General features: G+C 43.8%; 1 protein-coding gene across 1 annotated transcript in view; it reads left to right on the top strand.

The window, feature by feature from the left end:
• col9a2 (procollagen, type IX, alpha 2) overlaps positions 1 to 18075 on the top strand; it is a 131447-nt gene that overhangs the window by 30809 nt on the left and 82563 nt on the right. The window contains exons 11-12 of the mRNA XM_059954240.1: positions 5236 to 5292; positions 5471 to 5524. Coding sequence (XP_059810223.1) covers positions 5236 to 5292; positions 5471 to 5524 — 111 coding nt within the window. The remainder of the gene's footprint in view (positions 1 to 5235; positions 5293 to 5470; positions 5525 to 18075) is intronic.

The raw sequence follows: 18075 nt of genomic DNA, 5'->3' as shown, positions 1-18075 counted from the left end.
CGTGACAAGGAATCATAAATGCAAAAGGATTAGATCAGAAGCAGAAGGTCATTTTGAGGCTGTAGAATGTATTTCCAGGTTTATTGGTTGTTACAGAAACTGGGGGATTGGATTGGCGAGATGGATGATAAAGGGAATTGGTAATATTGTCTATGATTGATACCTGTTTTTTTGTGGAAGGAGGGAGTAGTTTTCAGGGAGGTGTTACAACTTCATTCTGATGTGCCCATTGAGTGTGAACTATGAAAATCTTTATTTTATCTCTGCTTTTGGAAGTGTAATTTGCTAGCTGTGATATACAACACTGTAATACATACAGGGTTTACACAAAGTAATTTCTTTTAGGGGTTGACCTTTAAGATCTTGTCCTCAGAATTCCCCCTTACAAAAGAAAGTCACTGGATCTTCACTTGGGGTTGGATGTCACCCTAGGGTTTTCCTTAGGGAGCAGCACAACCCCAAATTCTCCTCTAAGTGAGTTGGGAAGGAATGATTTGCTGTTCTCCCAGCTCTTTGACCTCCTTCTACTGTCGGTTGGGTGTGCATTAATCCCACAAAGTTTTCTCTATTGAATCTATAATCAGAAAAGCTTGGGGTTGAGTGGATTCTGTAGCAAGGCTGGGAGATATTGGGATCGTTTAAATCTTCCTGATGTATATGGTCAACTGCTCATAAGCACAAGCCACTGCAATACACCATTCAGAAAGTGGCTTGATCCTTGAAGCTCTGCGATGAGATCTGAGGTAGGAGGGACCTGCTCAAGGAGGACAAGGTACATCATTGCAGAACCTGGAATTGTCCTCATCTGACTGGGGAGATTTAAACCGAAGTGGCAGGGGATGAGCACTACCATGGGGTAGCAGAAGTATGCTCAAAGGCATGGGAACATATTTTAAAGGAGAAGGGAGAGGTATTTGGTGAGAGCAGACTAAGAAAAGTTATAAGAAAATCCAATTCAGGAATGCACATGTCTAAATGGACAAAGTGATGAATGAAGTTGTTGGGCTACATTCATACAGGGTCCTGGAAGTTATTGTACATACAGAGTTCTGGGGGTTATTGTGCATACAGGGTCCTGGGGGTTATTGTGCATGCAGGGTCCTGGGGGTTATGGTGCAGACAGAGTCCTGGGGGTTATGGTGCAGACAGAGTCCTGGGGGTTATGGTGCAGACAGAGTCCTGGGGGTTATGGTGCAGACAGGGTCCTGGGGGTTATTGTGCATTCAGGGTCCTAGGGGTTATTGTGCAGGCGGGGTCCTGGGGGTTATTGTGCAGGCGGGGTCCTGGGGGTTATTGTGCAGGCGGGGTCCTGGGGGTTATTGTGCAGGCAGAGTCCTGGGGGTTATCGTGCATACAGAGTCATAGAAACATAAAAAAACCTAGAGCACAATACAGGCCCTTCGGCTCATTAAGTTATGCCGAACATGTCCCTACCTTAGAAATTACTAGGCTTACCTATAGCCCTCTATTTCTTTGAGCTCCATGTACCTACCCAAAAGTCTCTTAAAAGACCCTATCGTATCCACCTCCACCAGCATTGCTGGCAGCCCATTCCATGCACTCACCACTCTCTGAGTAAAAAACTTACCCCGACATCTCCTCTGTACCACACCCCAGCACCTTAAATCTGTGTCCTCTTGTGGTAGCCATTTCAGCCCTGGAAAAGGTCTCTGACTATCCACACGATCAATGCCTCTCATCATCTTGTACACCTCTATCAGGTCACCTCTCATCCTCCTTCACTCCAAGGAGAAAAGGCTGAGTTCACTCGACCTATTCTCATATGGCATGCGCCCCAATCCAGGCAACATCCTTGTAAATCTCCTCTGCACCCTTTCTATGGTTTCCACATCCTTCCTGTAGTGAGGTGACCAGAACTGAGCACAGCACTCCAAGTGGGGTCTGACCAGGGTCCTATATAGCTGCAACATTACCCTACATCCCCTAAATTTGATTCCACGATTGATGAAGTCCAATAGACCATACGCTTTCTTAACCACAGAGTCAACCTGCGCAGCTGTTTTGAACGTCCTATGGACTCGGACCCCAAGATCCCTCTGATCCTCCACACTGCCAAGAATCTTACCATTAATACTACATTCTGCCATCATATTTGACCTACCAAAATGAACCACTTCACACTTATCTGGGTTGAACTCCATCTGCCATTTCTCAGCCCAGTTTTGCATCCTATCAATGTCCGGCTGTAACCTCTGAAAGCCCTCCATACTGTCCACAACACTTCCAACCTTTGTGTCATCAGCAAATTTACTAACCCATCCCTCCACTTCCTCATCCAGGTCATTTATAAAAATCAGAAAGAGCAAGGGTCCCAGAACAGATCCCTGAGGCACACCACTGGTCACCGACCTCCATGCAGAATTTGACACATCTACAACCACTCTTTGCCTTCTGTGGGCAAACCAGTTCTGGATCCACAAAGCAATGTCCCCTTGGACCCCATTCCTCCTTACTTCCCCAATAAGCCTTGCATGGGGTACCTTAACAAATGCCTTGCTGAAATGCATATACACTACATTAGTGGTCACCAAGCAGTTGATCACGATCAACCGGTCGATCTTTGAGACTTTCCCAGTAGATCCCAAAAAAACAACCTCTCCCCACAAATAGCTGTCAGCAGCTGGAGCACCGCTACATCACCATTATTCCTAATCGGCATCAACCTATCTTTATAATGTTCACATTGCAACACTTCTCCCCCTTTAAATTCCAACATTTCCCAAATGTAAAAGAACTGGGAAAACAAAAAACAGTGGTGTCATTAGCTTGCATACCTCTGAAACTTATACTAGTGTCTCAGCAACAGTTTACCAATACAATACACCTGAAAAAAGTGGCAGGTTCAACATTCAGTCTAACAAAGGAAACCGTCCATTCGAATATTCAGTCTGTCAGGAGGTTTGCGAGGGTGCTGTGCTGCAACAGATGAAAATGATTAAATCTAAGTACAGGAGCTGTCTTACTCACAGACCTCACAGACTGTTGTGGACACCTCACAGACCGTCTCAGACTGGCTGTCTGCAGTTATGAGCCAAATTTCAGGGAACTAGCAAAAAGTATTCAGCCCCTCATCACACTGAGTGCAACAGTCAATTTTTATTCATTTATTTTTCGTGTTGAAATAAAATTTAAAAATGAAACATAGAATTAAAGGTGTTGTAATGTGAGCATTATAAAAATAATTAATACCAATTAAGATAACTGTAACATAGCAACATTCCCGCTACGGAAAGTCGCCTGCAAAGAGAGACTGCTTCCGGAGCTGCAGGGCCCCACTTCCAGTCCCTTCTGCCCGGTGCGCATGCGTATGTCTAAATGATTTAGTAGGTCGATCTTGTCTTTCATTAAGGCCAAGGTAGGGGATCTTGGGCTTAAAAAGGTGGCGACCACTACACTACATCTACTACTCTTCCTTCATCAATGTGTTTAGTCACATCCTCAAAAAATTCAAATAGGCTCGTAAGGCACGACCTGCCCTTGACAAAGCCGTGCCGACTATTCCTAATCATATTATACCTCTCCAAATATTCATAAATCCTGCCTCTCAGGATCTTCTCCATCAACTTACCAATGACTGAGGTGAGACTCACTGGTCTATAATTTCCTGGGCTATCTCTACTCCCTTTCTTGAATAAAGGAACAACATCCGCAACCCTAAAATCCTCCAGAACCTCTCCCGTCCCCATTGATGATGCAAAGATCATCACCAGATGCTCAGCAATCTCCTCTCTCGCCTCCCATAGTAGCCTGGGGAACATCTCGTCCAGTCCCGGTGACTTATCCAACCTGATGCTTTCCAAAAGTTCCTGCACATCCTCTTTCTTGATATTTACATACTCAAGCTTTTCAGTCTGCTGCAAGTCATCACTACTATTACCAAGATCTTTTCCATAGTGAATACTGAAGTAAAGTATTCATTAAGTCGCTCTGCTATTTTGTCTGGTTCCATATACACTTTCCCACTGTCACACTTGATAGGTCCAATTCTTTCATGTCTTAACCTCTTGCTCTTCACATACTTGCTAAGTTCCACCCCTCTAGATGGAAGGCTTTCTGTGGAGGTGGGTATTAATTAAAGGAAGGCTTCCCATGACACTGTGATCCTCCTTACAGACATAGACCCATAGAATAATACAGCTTGAAACAGGCCCTAGAGCCCAACTTGCCATCCTTCCTGCTAGTTTCTGTGCAAATCATTCCTCAATGCTGGTTTGACCATTTCCTCTGGCAGCTCATTCCAGATATTTGCCACCCCCTTTGTAAAGAAATTACCCCAGATCTCTCTTAAATCTCTTACCTTGTATCTGTATCTCGTAATGCTGGGAAAAAGACACGACTGTCTGCCTTATCTTTACCCGTCATGATTTTATAAACTTCTGGGGTCACCCCTCATTCTCCTATCCTCCAAGATATAAAGATCCAGTGTTGCCAATAATCTCCTTATAATCTAGACTCTCTAGTCCAGACAGCATCCTCATAAATCTCTTTCTTCTGCACCCTCTCCAGCTCAATAGTGTCTCTCCAATAATGGGGCAATCAAAACTGTACACAGTACTCCAAGTGTGGCCTCACCAATAGCATAAAATGTCCCAACTCCCGAGCTCGATGCTGTGATTGTTGAAGGCCAGCATACAGGCAGGGTGAGCCTAAGTCTACCTTTGTGATTTATAATTCTGTTTCATGGTGCTTTTTTTGCATTTCCCCATCTGGTGCAGCATGGATTAGAGCATCAAATTCTTTCATTGACCTCTGCTGTGTAAAATCATCTCAGAGGGAACCAGCACATCCTCTGTAATTTGGCCTCTGTGTGTGTGCCTGAGGTAGAGTTGCTTGGAATCGATGGGCCCACCTCAACACATGTGGACTGGTCATTGACCAGACTGATGAATAAACAAACACACTCAGGATCAGCAGGTAACCATCTCCAAATGATAGGCTTGAAATTGGCCCCTCACATCGTAAGCTGAGGCCCCGAATCCATAATTGGTCCCTGCATTTACGAAGCATTTGTCAGTTGTGGGACAAAGGTGCTTCTAAACTGGGGGAACTAAAGGACAGGTCTTGAAAATGATGAACACACACAAAATGCTGGAGGAACTCAGCAGATCAGGCAGCATCTTTGGAGAGGAATAAACGGTCAATGTTTTGGGTAGAGATCCTTCATCAAGAGTGGTTATCTGATTAGCTTTCTGAACTGTTTGTGTTATCTTCCAGTGCCCCGTTTCATGTCCCCCTGGACTAAAAGGCCCACAAGGACTTCAAGGACTCAAGGTAAGCCCCCTCTTCCACACAGTGTCAATGGGCCTGCACTGGATACTTTACAGTGTGTACATAGGGTAACAAATCAGGAACATTACCAAAGCAGGCTATTGAATTGTGGGTGCTGCCAGCAGTGTTAACTTATGGCATCAGCAGTAAGTTATAGCTAATAACCTCTCTTCCTTCACAGGGGCACAAAGGCAAACCAGGACGTCTGGGAGATGCAGGAAGACAGGGACCTCTGGTGAGTATTGAGCCGATTGGACAAAGTCAGATGGTGTAGCTGGTAGCATTATAAAACATTCTTAAAAAATGCCGCTAATACAAATGTTAATGCATCTTAAATCATTTAATGTAATCATTGGTGATGAAGGGGGGCTTTAGTCCGAGTTCATTGGACATTTATATGTGACATTAGAAGAACTAATAAGCACTGGAAAATTGCAGGTAATTCATTGAGGGAACTGAATGAGGGGTGGGGATGAGAGGATTGAGCTGATTGGGTGAGGGAGTGGTAGAGATGAGGGGACTGAACTGACTGTTGAATGAAGGACCCATTGAAGGGACTAGGCTGATTGATGAACGGGGACAGTACGATGGGACTGAACTGTTTGGTGAACAGGAACACAGGGGCAGTATGAAGGGACTGAGCTGATTGGGTGAAGAAGTAGCAGGGATGAAGGGACTGATTTGATGATGAGAGGCAGTGTTAGAGAAGAGGGGACTGAGCTGATTGGTGAACGGGGACAGTATGAGGGGACTGAGCTGATTGGTGAACGGGGACAGTATGAGGGGACTGAGCTGATTGGTGAACGGGGACAGTATGAGGGGACTGAGCTGATTGGTGAACGGGGACAGTATGAGGGGACTGAGCTGATTGGTGAACGGGGACAGTATGAGGGGACTGAGCTGATTGGTGAACGGGGACAGTATGAGGGGACTGAGCTGATTGGTGAACGGGGACAGTATGAGGGGACTGAGCTGATTGGTGAACGGGGACAGTATGAGGGGACTGAGCTGATTGGTGAACGGGGACAGTATGTTGGGAATGAGCTGATTGGGTGAGGGAGTTGCAGGGATAAAGGGACTGAGCTGATGTGAGAGGCAGTGTTAGAGAAGAGGGGACTGAACTGATTGGTGAATGAAGGACAGGGTGTAAGGACTAAACTGATTTGGATGAAGGAGGGTCGGGTTAAGGGTGTGGAAGTGATTAGTTAAGGACTGGTCAGTAGGATTGGGCTTGAGGTGGAATGGGTAGATGTTGGTTGTGATAGTAATTCTCACCAGCTGTACTCTTCGGAATTCAGAAGAATGAGAGAAAATCTTGCAAAACATTTCAAATTCAGGGATGACTTAATAATATAGATGTAAAGAGGATATTTCCACTCATTGGGGTATCAAGGACTATGGGGCATGGCTACAATGATGATAGAGATGAGGAAGTCCTCTCAGAAGAACCTTTGGTTTTCTCTTCCCTGGAGAGTGAGGATCCTGAGTCACAATGTATTCAAAACAAAAATAAACAAGTTCCCTGAATTTCAGGGGAACTGCTGGGGATGGGTTTCTTAGGAGAGATTAGCCCAGAGATCACACCAGTCACTAGAACTGAACCATGAGGAGGCTGGTGGGGTTGAGGAGAACACCTACAGATAGCTCCCACCTGATGCTGGCAGCTTGCATGGGAATGCCCCAGTGCTACAAAGCATACTGTCCTTTCACCATACATCTTCCAAACCCCAGCCCTTGCCAAAGTACCTACCCTGAGCTTTCTTATTACTGCTGCATCTTAATAGATGGCTGAACACTTCTCAACAAAAGACACAACGTGGATTGGAGCAGTGTTTTCTTTTTCTTCTTCTTCTTCTTAAGCCCATCACCCCTACCAGAGCACAGGCCGCAAAGAGTAGCTTGAGAGTCTTCTATTGTCTTTCAAATTGTTCCTAGGTGTAGCTCATCTTTGGAGATCCTTCCTGTCCCAGGGATGAGGTCTACGGAGCTTCTGTTGCTAGCCCCATGCCTAACTCTCCTCCTTTCACAGTCATGCTTGAGACCATCATGTTGGAATTGGAGCAGCCACTTTGTTTCAGTAAAATGTTCAAAACCATGTCACAATTAAAAACAATTACTTAAATCAACTGCAGCAGAGTTGCATAGGGACTGACACCTTACTGCCTTGTTGGCTTGTTTATTATTTATTGTAATGCTGCACTGTTTTGTGCATTTTATGCAGTCCTGGGCAGGCCTGTAGTCTAGTGTAGTTTTTTTCTGTGTTGTTTTTTACTTAGCTCAGTCTAGTTTTTGTACTGTGTCATGCAACACCATGGTCCTGAAAAACATTGTCTCATTTTTACTATGTACCGTACCTGCAGTTGTGGTCGAAATGACAATAAAAAGTGACTTGAATTGAATTTTCATGATTACAACCAAAATATTCTGTGAGTAAGTAAGCACTATTAGAAGAGTGAAGACTTAGAAAAGGAAGGAAGGAAATTCCAATTTGGAGCCCAGGAGGGCGAAGGACAGCCCTGTCAATGGGAGATCAGATGAGGGTCTGCTCAAGAGGCTATGATGGAGGAGCTTGGAAATCTCCAAGTTTAGAAGACCAAGAGGACATCAGCAATTTAAACAGGATGGAAGTCTTAACAATCAAGGTGTTTTCACACCAGGCACCAATTAGCCAGTGAGCACAGAATCCCAGAATCAGAGAGCTCAGAAATGGGCCCTTTCAGCTCACTTTGTCCATGCTGATTGTGAAGTCAATGTTAATCTCTTAGACCCTTATCTCTCTCCACCTTTCTGATCCAAGTACCTGTCCAACTCCTCTGGCAACTTCTTTTAGATGTTCATCAGCACCTACTGTCAATTGCCTGTCTGGTCTCCTTTCAGTATTTCCCCTTTCAGTTGTGGACCCCTCTGCCCTGGGAAAAAGACGGCCTATGATTTTATTTGTGCCCCTCCATATTGTTTCAGCCTCCTCTGTTTAAGTGAGAACAAACCCAGCCGATCCAATCTTTCTTTATTACTACAGGCCAACGTTCCAGATAACATCCTGGAGAATCCCTTCGGCATTCTCTCTACCCCACTGCGTTCTTCATATAGTGAGGTCACCAAGAACTCTACACAAGTTCAGACAAAGCAATGCTTTGTACAGCTGCACATGGCATCCAATGCTTATATTCAATACCTTGCCCTATAAAGCAAGCATACTAAATGCTGTCTTCATTACCCTATTCACCTATTCAATAGGTTCATTTAATATCAGAGATATGTATACAATATGCACCCTGAAGTTCTTTTTCTTCACAAGAATCCACAAGAACAGAGGAGTGCCCCAAGGAATGAATGACAGTTAAATGTTAGAACTCCAAAGCCCCCCCATTCCCCCCTCCCATGCACTAGCAGCAGCAAGGCCACGATCCCCACCCCCAACCAGCAAAAAAGCATCAGTGCCCTCTACCGAGCACTCAAGTGTGCAACAAAGCATCAATAAAGACACAGACTTGCAGTACCCCCAAGACTACTCGTTCACCCGGTATTCGACATACCACAGGCTCTCTCTCTCTCCCTCGCCCTAATAAGGGAAAAAGAAGTGTCCCCGTTTCACAGTAAGGGGGAGACAGAGCAAACAACTCACTGATTTTGATGTTATAAGTCTGTTGTGTCGCTTTTTCCAAGCCATGCACCCAGAGAATCGGCCCTGGAAAGGCTCAGGTCTCCGGGCACACAGCCAGCAGCTAGCCTGCTGCTCCTGATGTTCTGTGTTCTCCCGCAATGCCTCAGTCAGGGGCACCAGCCTTGAATCGGTTCATCTCCAGAGCCATGCAAACCCAGCACCCTGAAGGTGCACTAGTCTTCTATGCCACGTTGTTAGCATATTAAAAAGTGGCTGATGGTGAGGCCCTGAGAGCAGGTGCCGTTCCTGCAAAGAACCAGAGTCAGAATGTAACTCCAGGTCAGGGTCTTCAAAAGAACCTCGAAAAGGGAAAAAAAAGAGATATCAATGATAGAAATAGAGCTGTTTCTGAAGATGCAAGCAAAGGAGTCACTGCTTAGCACCATTTTAATTTTGCTCCGCCCTCTCCTTTTGCCACATTCAGCAAGCTATGGACTTGTACCAAGCTCTCTCTATACCTTATATTCCCAAAGTCTCTGCCATTTACTCCATATGTCTGACTAGAATTTGACTATTTCTTCATGTTTGTCTGGATTAAATTCCATCTGCAGCCACTCTGCCCAACTTCCCAGCTTATCTATACCCCATTATGCCCTTAGATAAGCTTGTTTGATATACATACTTAACCCCAGCCATATATAATCTTACTGATCCAGTTCAGCTACTTTTACATTTCCACCCAAGCCGTTTATATACTCACTGGCCACTTTATTAATTACCTCCTGTACCAAATAAAGTGGCCACTGAGTGTATGTTTGTGGTCTTTTGCAGCTGCAAGGTTCAAAGTTTTGTGCATTCCGTGACACTCTTCTGCTGGCTGCTGTTTAACACATGGTTATTTGAGTTTCTTTCATCTTCCTGTCAGCTTGAATCAGTCTGACCATTCTCCTCTGATCGCTCTCATTAACTTGGTATATTCACTCACAGAACATCTGCTCACTGGATGATTTTTTGTTTTTCACACCATTCTCTGTAAACTCTAGAACCTGTTGTGCCTGAAAACCCCAAGGGATCAGCAATTTCTGAAATGCTCAAACTACCCTGTCTGGCACCAACAATCATTTTGCGGTCAAAGTCACTTCGAAAAAAAATTTCTTTCCCATTCTGATGTTTAGTCTGAACAACAACTGAACCTCTTGACCATGTCTGCATGCTTTATACATTGAGTTGCTGTTGCATGATTAGCTGATTAGATATTTATATTAACGAGCAGGTGTACAGGTGTATATAGTAAAGTGGGTACTGTGTGTATATTACAAACAACAAAGGTCCCAGCACCAATTGCTGCAGCATACCACTTGTTACAAACCTCCATTCAGGAAAATAATCCCATCCATCACTACCCTCTGCCTTGTACCACCAGGTCACTTTTGGATCTAATTTGCCAACAGACCACAGATCTGTTGTGCTCTAACTTTCTGGACCAGTGCTTTGTAAAGCTTTACTGAAGCCCCTGTAAACCATGTGTACCGCTCTGCCATCATCAATTGTTCAAGTTAACTCAGTCAGGTTTTGAAACATGACCTCATCCGCACAAAAGCACACTGACTCCTCATCATTCTCTGCCTATCCAAGTGAACATGCATCCTGTCCCTCGGAATCTTCTCCATCTCTCCTACCACTGTTGTAGGTTCACCAGCCTGTAGCTTCCTGGCTGATCCCTATTGTCCTTTCTGAATGAGGGAACATCATCAGCTAACCTCCAGTCTTTGGGTATTGCACCTTTACTAGCAAAAACGTGAAATCTCTGCCAGAGCCCCAGCAGTTCCTTCCTTGCTTCACTTAACCTCCTGGCATAGATCCTGTCAGATCTGGGGATTTACCTACCAAATATTATTTCTAACATTTCCTTCCACCTGACTCAGTGATGCACAAGAATATCAGCACACTCTCCCTGCACTCTCCACATTCTTCACCCTGGTGAATACTGATGCGAGTTATTAATTTAGGACTTCATGCATATCCAATCACAGATTAGCTCTGTGGCCCCACGGTGACCTATTCGTTCTTTAGTTCCTTCTTGCTTCTGGTATACTGTAATCAAAAAAGGATGTAACATTCTCCTTAATCCCATTTGCCCAGATTATTTTATGGCCTCTTCAGGTTCTCCTAATTTCTTTCTAACATCTCTGCTATCTCCGCCATAAACCTCAAAGAACTCACTTGATACCAATTTCCTAAACCTGGCCTATGCGACCTTCTATCCCTGATTAAACATTTAATATCCAGTGATGAAGTGATGGTTGGACAGGACAGCGGGAATTAGGATACAGGCAGCAGAATTTTGACATTAATCACTTTCTCTGAGGCAGAGACTCCAATCAGGCTAATCTCCTTTCTAGAGAATGTTACTGTAACAGAATATGTGATATCCCCAGCCTGCCTTCCTCTTTCCAGATAAGGGATATCTAGACACAAGTAACTGTGGATGCTCTAGTCTGGAGGCAGTAAAACAAATGCTGGAGGAACTCAGATGGTCAGACCTCACTCGTGGATGCAGAGGGGTGGTCAACGTTTCCTCTATGCCACAGATCATGCTTGGCCCATTGAGTTCCCTCAATATTTGTTTGTCATACTTGTATGCAAGGAGAGTGCTTCTGCTGCGGCTTTGCACTTGAGCGAGGATTTCATCTGTTTCTGAGATCCTGCTGTAGGGTGTCCTCTTACCTTTGCTTCAGATCTTCAGATGTTTAAAGGGCCTATAGTTAGAGTAATAAAGTCATAGAAAAGTACAGCACAGGAACAGGCTCTTTGGCCCATCCTATCCATGGTGAACACAAGGAAATCTGCAGATGCTGGAAATTCAAACAACAACACACTCAAAATGCTGGTGGAACACAGCAGGCCAGGCAGCATCTAGATGCTGCATTTTGTGTGTGCTATCCATGGTGAACTATTTATACTGCCTAGTCCCTTCAACCTCCACCAGGACCACAGCTCTCCATATCCCTTCCATCCAGGTACCTAAACAAAATTCTCTTAAACGTTGAAATTGAAATCACATGCATCACATGCATTATCACCTCCCTCTGAATGAAGTTTCCCCTCGATGTTCCCCTAAACATTTCACATTTCATCTTTCACCTATGACCTCCAGTTGTAGTTCCATCCAACCTCAGTGGAAAACATCTATTTGCATTTACTCCTCAAAATTTTGCATATCTCTATCAAATCTGCCCCCAATCTTTTATGTTCTAGGAAATAAAATTCCAACCTATGTAATCCTTGTTTATAACCTCTACAACCTTCCTTTACCTCTCTGACTTTCCATTCTCCCTCGCTACAGCAAGATCCTTGTCAATTTTCTCAGTACCCTTTCAATCTTATTTGCATCTTTCCTGTAGGTAGATGACTAAAACTACACACAATTCTCTAAATTAAGCCTCACCAATGTTGTTTATGACTTCAACATAATATCCCAACTTTTGTACTCAAAATTGATTTATGAAGGCCAATTGCCAAAAGCTTTCTTAACAACCCTTTCTACCTCTGATACTTGTTTCAATGAATTATGGATCTGTGTTCCCAATTCCCTCCATGTCCTACTGCTCACTGTGAAAGACTAATTGGTCCTCCCAAAGTGCAACACTTCACATTTGTCTGCATTAAATTTCACCTGCCATTTCTCAGCCCATTTTTCTAGCTGGTCCAGATCCCGCTGCAAGCTTTGATAGTCTTCCTCACTGTCCACTACATCCCCAATCTTAGTGTCAATTTTCCAGATCCAGATCGTTGATATAGATGGCAAGCAACGATGGACCCAGCACCAATCCCTGAGGCACTCCGCAAGTCACAGGCCACCAGCCAGAGAGAGACAGCCATCTACTACCACTCTCTGGCTTCTCCCAGAGCCAATGTCTAATCCAATTTATTACCTCATCTTGAATGCCAAGCAACTGAACCTTCCGGACCAACTTCCCATGTGAGACCTTGTTAAATGACTTACTAAAGTCCTTGTAGACAGCATCCAATGCCTTGCCTTTATTAACTTTCCTGGTAACATCCTCAAAGAACTGTGTAAGATTGGTTAGCCATGATCTACAACACACAAAGCCATGCTGACTATCCACAATCAATCAAATACTCATATATCTGATCTTGATCTCGTAGAACACTGTCCAATAATTTTCCCACTACTGATGCCAGACTCATTGGCCTATTATTTCTTTGTTTATTCTTAGAGCCTTTCTTAAATAGCAGAACAACATTAGCTATCTCCAATCCACCTTTGTCACCTGTCGTTAAGGATGATTTAAATGTATCTGCTGGAACCCCGGAAATTTCTGTATTGGCCTCCTGCAGGGTCCAAGGGAACACTTTGTCAGGCCCTGGGATTTTGTCCACCCTGATTTACTTCAAGAAGGCAGACACCTCCTCTTCTGTCACCTGTATAGGGTCCGTGATCTTGCTGCTGTTTTGCCTCACTTCGATAGACTCTGTCCATCTCACGAGTAAATACAGATGCAAAAAGTCCATTTGGGGCTCCGTACATGGATTGCCATTCTGATCTTCGAGAGGACTAATTCTGTCCTTTTCAATCCTTTTGCTCTTAATGTACAATATCTGTAGAAGCCCTTAGGATTCTCCTTCACCTTGTCCGCTAGTGCAACTTCATGCCTTCTTTTAGCCCTCCTGAGTTCTTTCTGAAGTGTTCTCTTACATTTCTTATACTTCTCAAGTGTCTCATTTGTCCCTACCTGCCCATACCTGCTATGCACCTCCTTTTTTTTCTTAACCAATGCCCCAATATCTCTCAAAGCCAAGGTTCCCTGAACCTGCCTTTTACTCTAACAGGCACACGCAAGCATTGTACTCTCAAAATTTCACTTTTGAAGGTCTCCCACTTACCAAATACATCTTTGCCAGAAAAAAGCCTGTCCCAATCCCTTTCCCAGATCCTTTCTGATACCATCAAAATTGGCCTTTGTCCAATATCCTTCAGCATAATTACCTTGAAACTAATGGCATTATGATCACTAAATGCAAAGTGTTCCCCTACACAAACTTCTGTCACCTGCCCTATCTCATTGTCTAACAGGAGATCAAGTATTGCACTCTCTCTCATTGCATTTATTCAGTGCCCAGATCTCCTGGTGGTTCTCTTTAGTCGGGTCCTTGTATAGATAAGCTGAGTGTCTGTCCTCATCATTTAATCTTCACAATCCCTCCCTTTTTATTCTTCCCTCTCTACTTTCAGGTTCTACCTCCAACCTTCCTTTACCTCCCTGGCTTCCCATTCTCCCTCCACACAGAAAGATATGCAGCCACCCCAGCTCTGACCAATAGCCTCTGCCCTACCTCTCATGTTCTGGCTACTCAACACCCTACCCACCCAGTCTGCCGGCACTTGGCTGCTCCGGGACTTTTGCTGGCTCAGCTGTCATTCTTACTGAAATGGAAATTCCACGCCCCTATGTTCGCCATCCTCAACCTCCACCAAAAGATTGCCCACCCCCCAACCCCCAATCCTCCCCCTACCATTTGGATAAAGGAGAATCATGAAAGGGCAGATTGGGGTCGTGAGGTTAGAGAGAGAGAAGAACAGGTAAAGGCAGTTGATGGATAGTTTCCTCTGATCATTGTTACTGTAACCCAGCTAGCGATTTTGATAAAGATTGTACGTGTTGTGACAAAGATAGGACCCCAACTAGAGAGATGAGGTTATCTTCAGTGTCACACCAGTGCTCAGCTACATCTTCTTAAATCTGTAGCTTCTCCACAGCTGATATCACTGATTTCTTATCGATGCATTTGTCTGTCAGAGCGTTATCAGTGACCACCTAACGGTACACCTGAATTTGCTCAATTACCCAGTGAGGGCTAAATACTGCAAATATTCTGGCTCATTGTGTTTACAGCAGAGAGACGTTGAACTCATGCGAAAAAGCTTGATGTGTGACATGGTCTCCTCAGATTAGGGTGGGTAGGAATCTGGCTTCCAACTTGGTCAGGCCTTGTAAAGAAGTGCACTGTCAGAATGGGTTTGATATGGCACAGCATACAGGCTAAGAGGAACACTACAGACGTATAGGTTGAGGACTTATCCAACAGGTACTATAAGGAAAAAGCAATACTAGACTATACAGTCACCAAAAACTGCAGTGCAGGCAGACAATAAAGTGAAGGCCATTATGAGGTAGTTTGTGAGTTCAACAGCCCAGCTTAAGGTACTAATGTGAGTCACACCTGACTAACAATTGAATTCTTTGAAGAGATGGCTAAAGTAGTAAAGAACACACAGTGCTGGAGGAACTCAATAGATCAGGCAGTGTCAATGGTGGAAAATAAACTGTCGATGTTTCGGGCTGAGGTGTGAGAATACGTATGGATGTTACTTAGATGAGCTTCCGGAAGGCATTTGATAAACACCTATCAGAGCTGGGTGATGAGCTGAAGAAAGATTGTTGGCATGGTTTGAAACTGGCTAATTGCCAGGAAAACAAAGCTCAGGGATAAAGGGCGGGTTGTCAATTTGACAGAAAAGAACTCCTGTTTGGAGGTCACAGCCATTCATAATGTTTGTAATCGACTAAGATGATGGAAGAGAGAGACATACTCGGGCCTACCAATGACACAAAGATAGATAACAGTGATAGAAGCATTAAGTGCCAGTAAATTGAGAAAGCTGGCAAAATTGGAATTGGTTTATTATTGTCACATGTACAGAGATACAGTGAAAAGCTTTAGAATGCATGCCATCCAGAGAGATCATTTCATCGAGATAATAGAAAGGAGAACAGCGTGCAGAATACAGTGCTGTAGTTACAGAGACAGAGCAGCGCGTGTGGACAAATAAAGTGCATGCACCAGTCAAGGAGAATCAGGAGCTCATCTTTTAGCATGTGAGAGGTCTGTCCAAGAGTCTGTTAACAGTGGGATAGAAGCTGTCCTTGAGTCTAGTGCTTTGTGCCCTCGAGCCTTTGTATCTTCTGCTGAGTGAGAAAGGGAAAAGACAGAATGACTGAGCTGGTAGGGGTCCTGGGTGATACTGGCTGCTCTTCAGAGGCAGTGGGTAGTGTAGACCAAGTCAGTCATGTTTGTGTGATGGATTTTGCTGAGTTCACAACCCTCTGCAATTCCCTGCAGCCTTGGACAGAGCTGTTCCCATACCAGGCTGTGAGGCACCTGGATCAGATGATTTCTGTATTGCATCTGTAAAAATTGGTGATAGTTATCCGGGACAAGCAAATCTTCCTCATCCTTCTGAGCTGCTGGTGCCTTTTCCTGGCCATAATATCTATGTGAGTGGACCAGGGAAAATTGTTAGTGGTATTTACACCTAAGAATTTAAAGCTCTCAACCATTTCCACCTCAACAGCATTGACACACACAGGTCTGTATAGTTCGCCTACTTCCTGAAGTCAATGGCCAGCTCCTTCATTTTGCTGATTCTGAGGGGAAGTAAACAATTTAAAATGTAGGTAACTACGAGCATCTCTATGTTAGTCCACGAAATACTACCGCGCAGGACAGGCCCTTTTGGCCCAACACGCCATGCCACCCAACACCTAATCACGGGACGACTTACAATGACCAGTTAACGTACTCACCGGTACATCTTTGGACTGTGGAGGAAACCCACGTGGTCACGGGAAGAATTACAAGCTCCTTACAGGTGGCAGCAAAACTGAACTCAGAACCCCAGCACCCCCAGGTGTAATAGTGCCACACTAACTGCTGCGCTACTGTGGCGGTCCTACAGATGGTGGGAAGTTATAGAGCGTGGATCCGATGGAAATTTAGGCATCTGTACCTACATTAGATTGTCCAGGACAACTACAGAAAATAGTGACTTCATTTGGAGTGTGGTAGAGGGTATTCCAGGTTACAACGGTCTATGGAGAAACCACACCAGGAGTATTGGAGCAGTTCTAGGCCACACATCTCAGGAAGGAAGGGGTAAATGGTGATTCAGCAGGACTGCGTGTGGACTCCAACTGTTAAATGACAGGAGACACTAGGACAACTACAGATGCTGGTCTCTGGAGCAACAAGCAATCTGGTGGAGGAACTCAACGGGTTGAGCAGCATCTGTGAGAGGGAGGGAATTGCTGACATTCTGGATCAAGATTCCAGGGTTTCCAGCTGAGCTCCTCAAAGTTCAAAGTAAATTTATCATCAAGGTACATATGTATCCCTGAGATTCATTTTCTTGTGGACATACTCAATAAATCCATAATAGAATTATAACCATAATAGAATCAATGTAAGGCTGCACCATTGTGAGCATTCAATCAGAGTTCAGAAGACAACAAACTGTGCAGGTATGAAAAGAAATAATAATAATAATAATATACCTACATCAATGTATTCTTTTGGCATAATACTGATCTGGAAAATTTACAAAGAAAAATAAGATCTGAAATGACAAATTTCAGAAAACATTATGTACACTCAAGTGCACTTAGGTTATCACTACTTTAGGACAGAAGGAGAAAGGGGAATAACAGACATTAAAAATCTACACAACAGTCCAATAAAACTTCTCAGGATATATTTTCATCAACAAAAGCAGGATTCGGTGCTCCGCATGAGCATATGCAATTCTGATAAGAAGTATACACCCCTAAACTTGAATGAGAGCACAACCCAGAAAAATAAAAGAATTATCACTATTGAAGAAAAAGTTAACCAATGGGGGAGTTGGAGTTCTCTTCCCAGAAACAGAAGGGCTCCTTGTGGCAATACAGGGCTAGGTGGTTAACACAAAACTACAGAATAAATTACCAAGAAATTTCAACATGATAAATGTAGAAAATGCTGAGTAAAAACAACAATCCAACACAGAACAGGATCCTGCAGCAGTTTAACTCAATCTGATTACTTACCCAAGCACAATCAAGTGATGTTACACAAACATCATTCACCAAAATCTTGCTTTAAAATATAGACTCATTAAAAAACATCACACCTTTCTATAAATACAAACCTGATCCAGTTTTAGTTTAAGAATCCCACAAGTTATACTATGACTGATCTGTTATTACAAATAGGACAATCCATAATAACCATCTAGATATAATAATACAGGATAAACAAGCAATAACAACTTATCTGATAGATATAGCCATTCCAAACACACACAACAGAAATCAGCAAGTGAAAAACACCAGAAATATGCT

This window comes from Hypanus sabinus, chromosome 30 (genome assembly GCF_030144855.1).
Source record: "Hypanus sabinus isolate sHypSab1 chromosome 30, sHypSab1.hap1, whole genome shotgun sequence".
Taxonomy (NCBI): domain Eukaryota; kingdom Metazoa; phylum Chordata; class Chondrichthyes; order Myliobatiformes; family Dasyatidae; genus Hypanus; species Hypanus sabinus.
The sequence above is the reverse complement of the archived record's forward strand: the minus strand, read 5'-3'. Positions and strand labels throughout refer to the sequence as shown.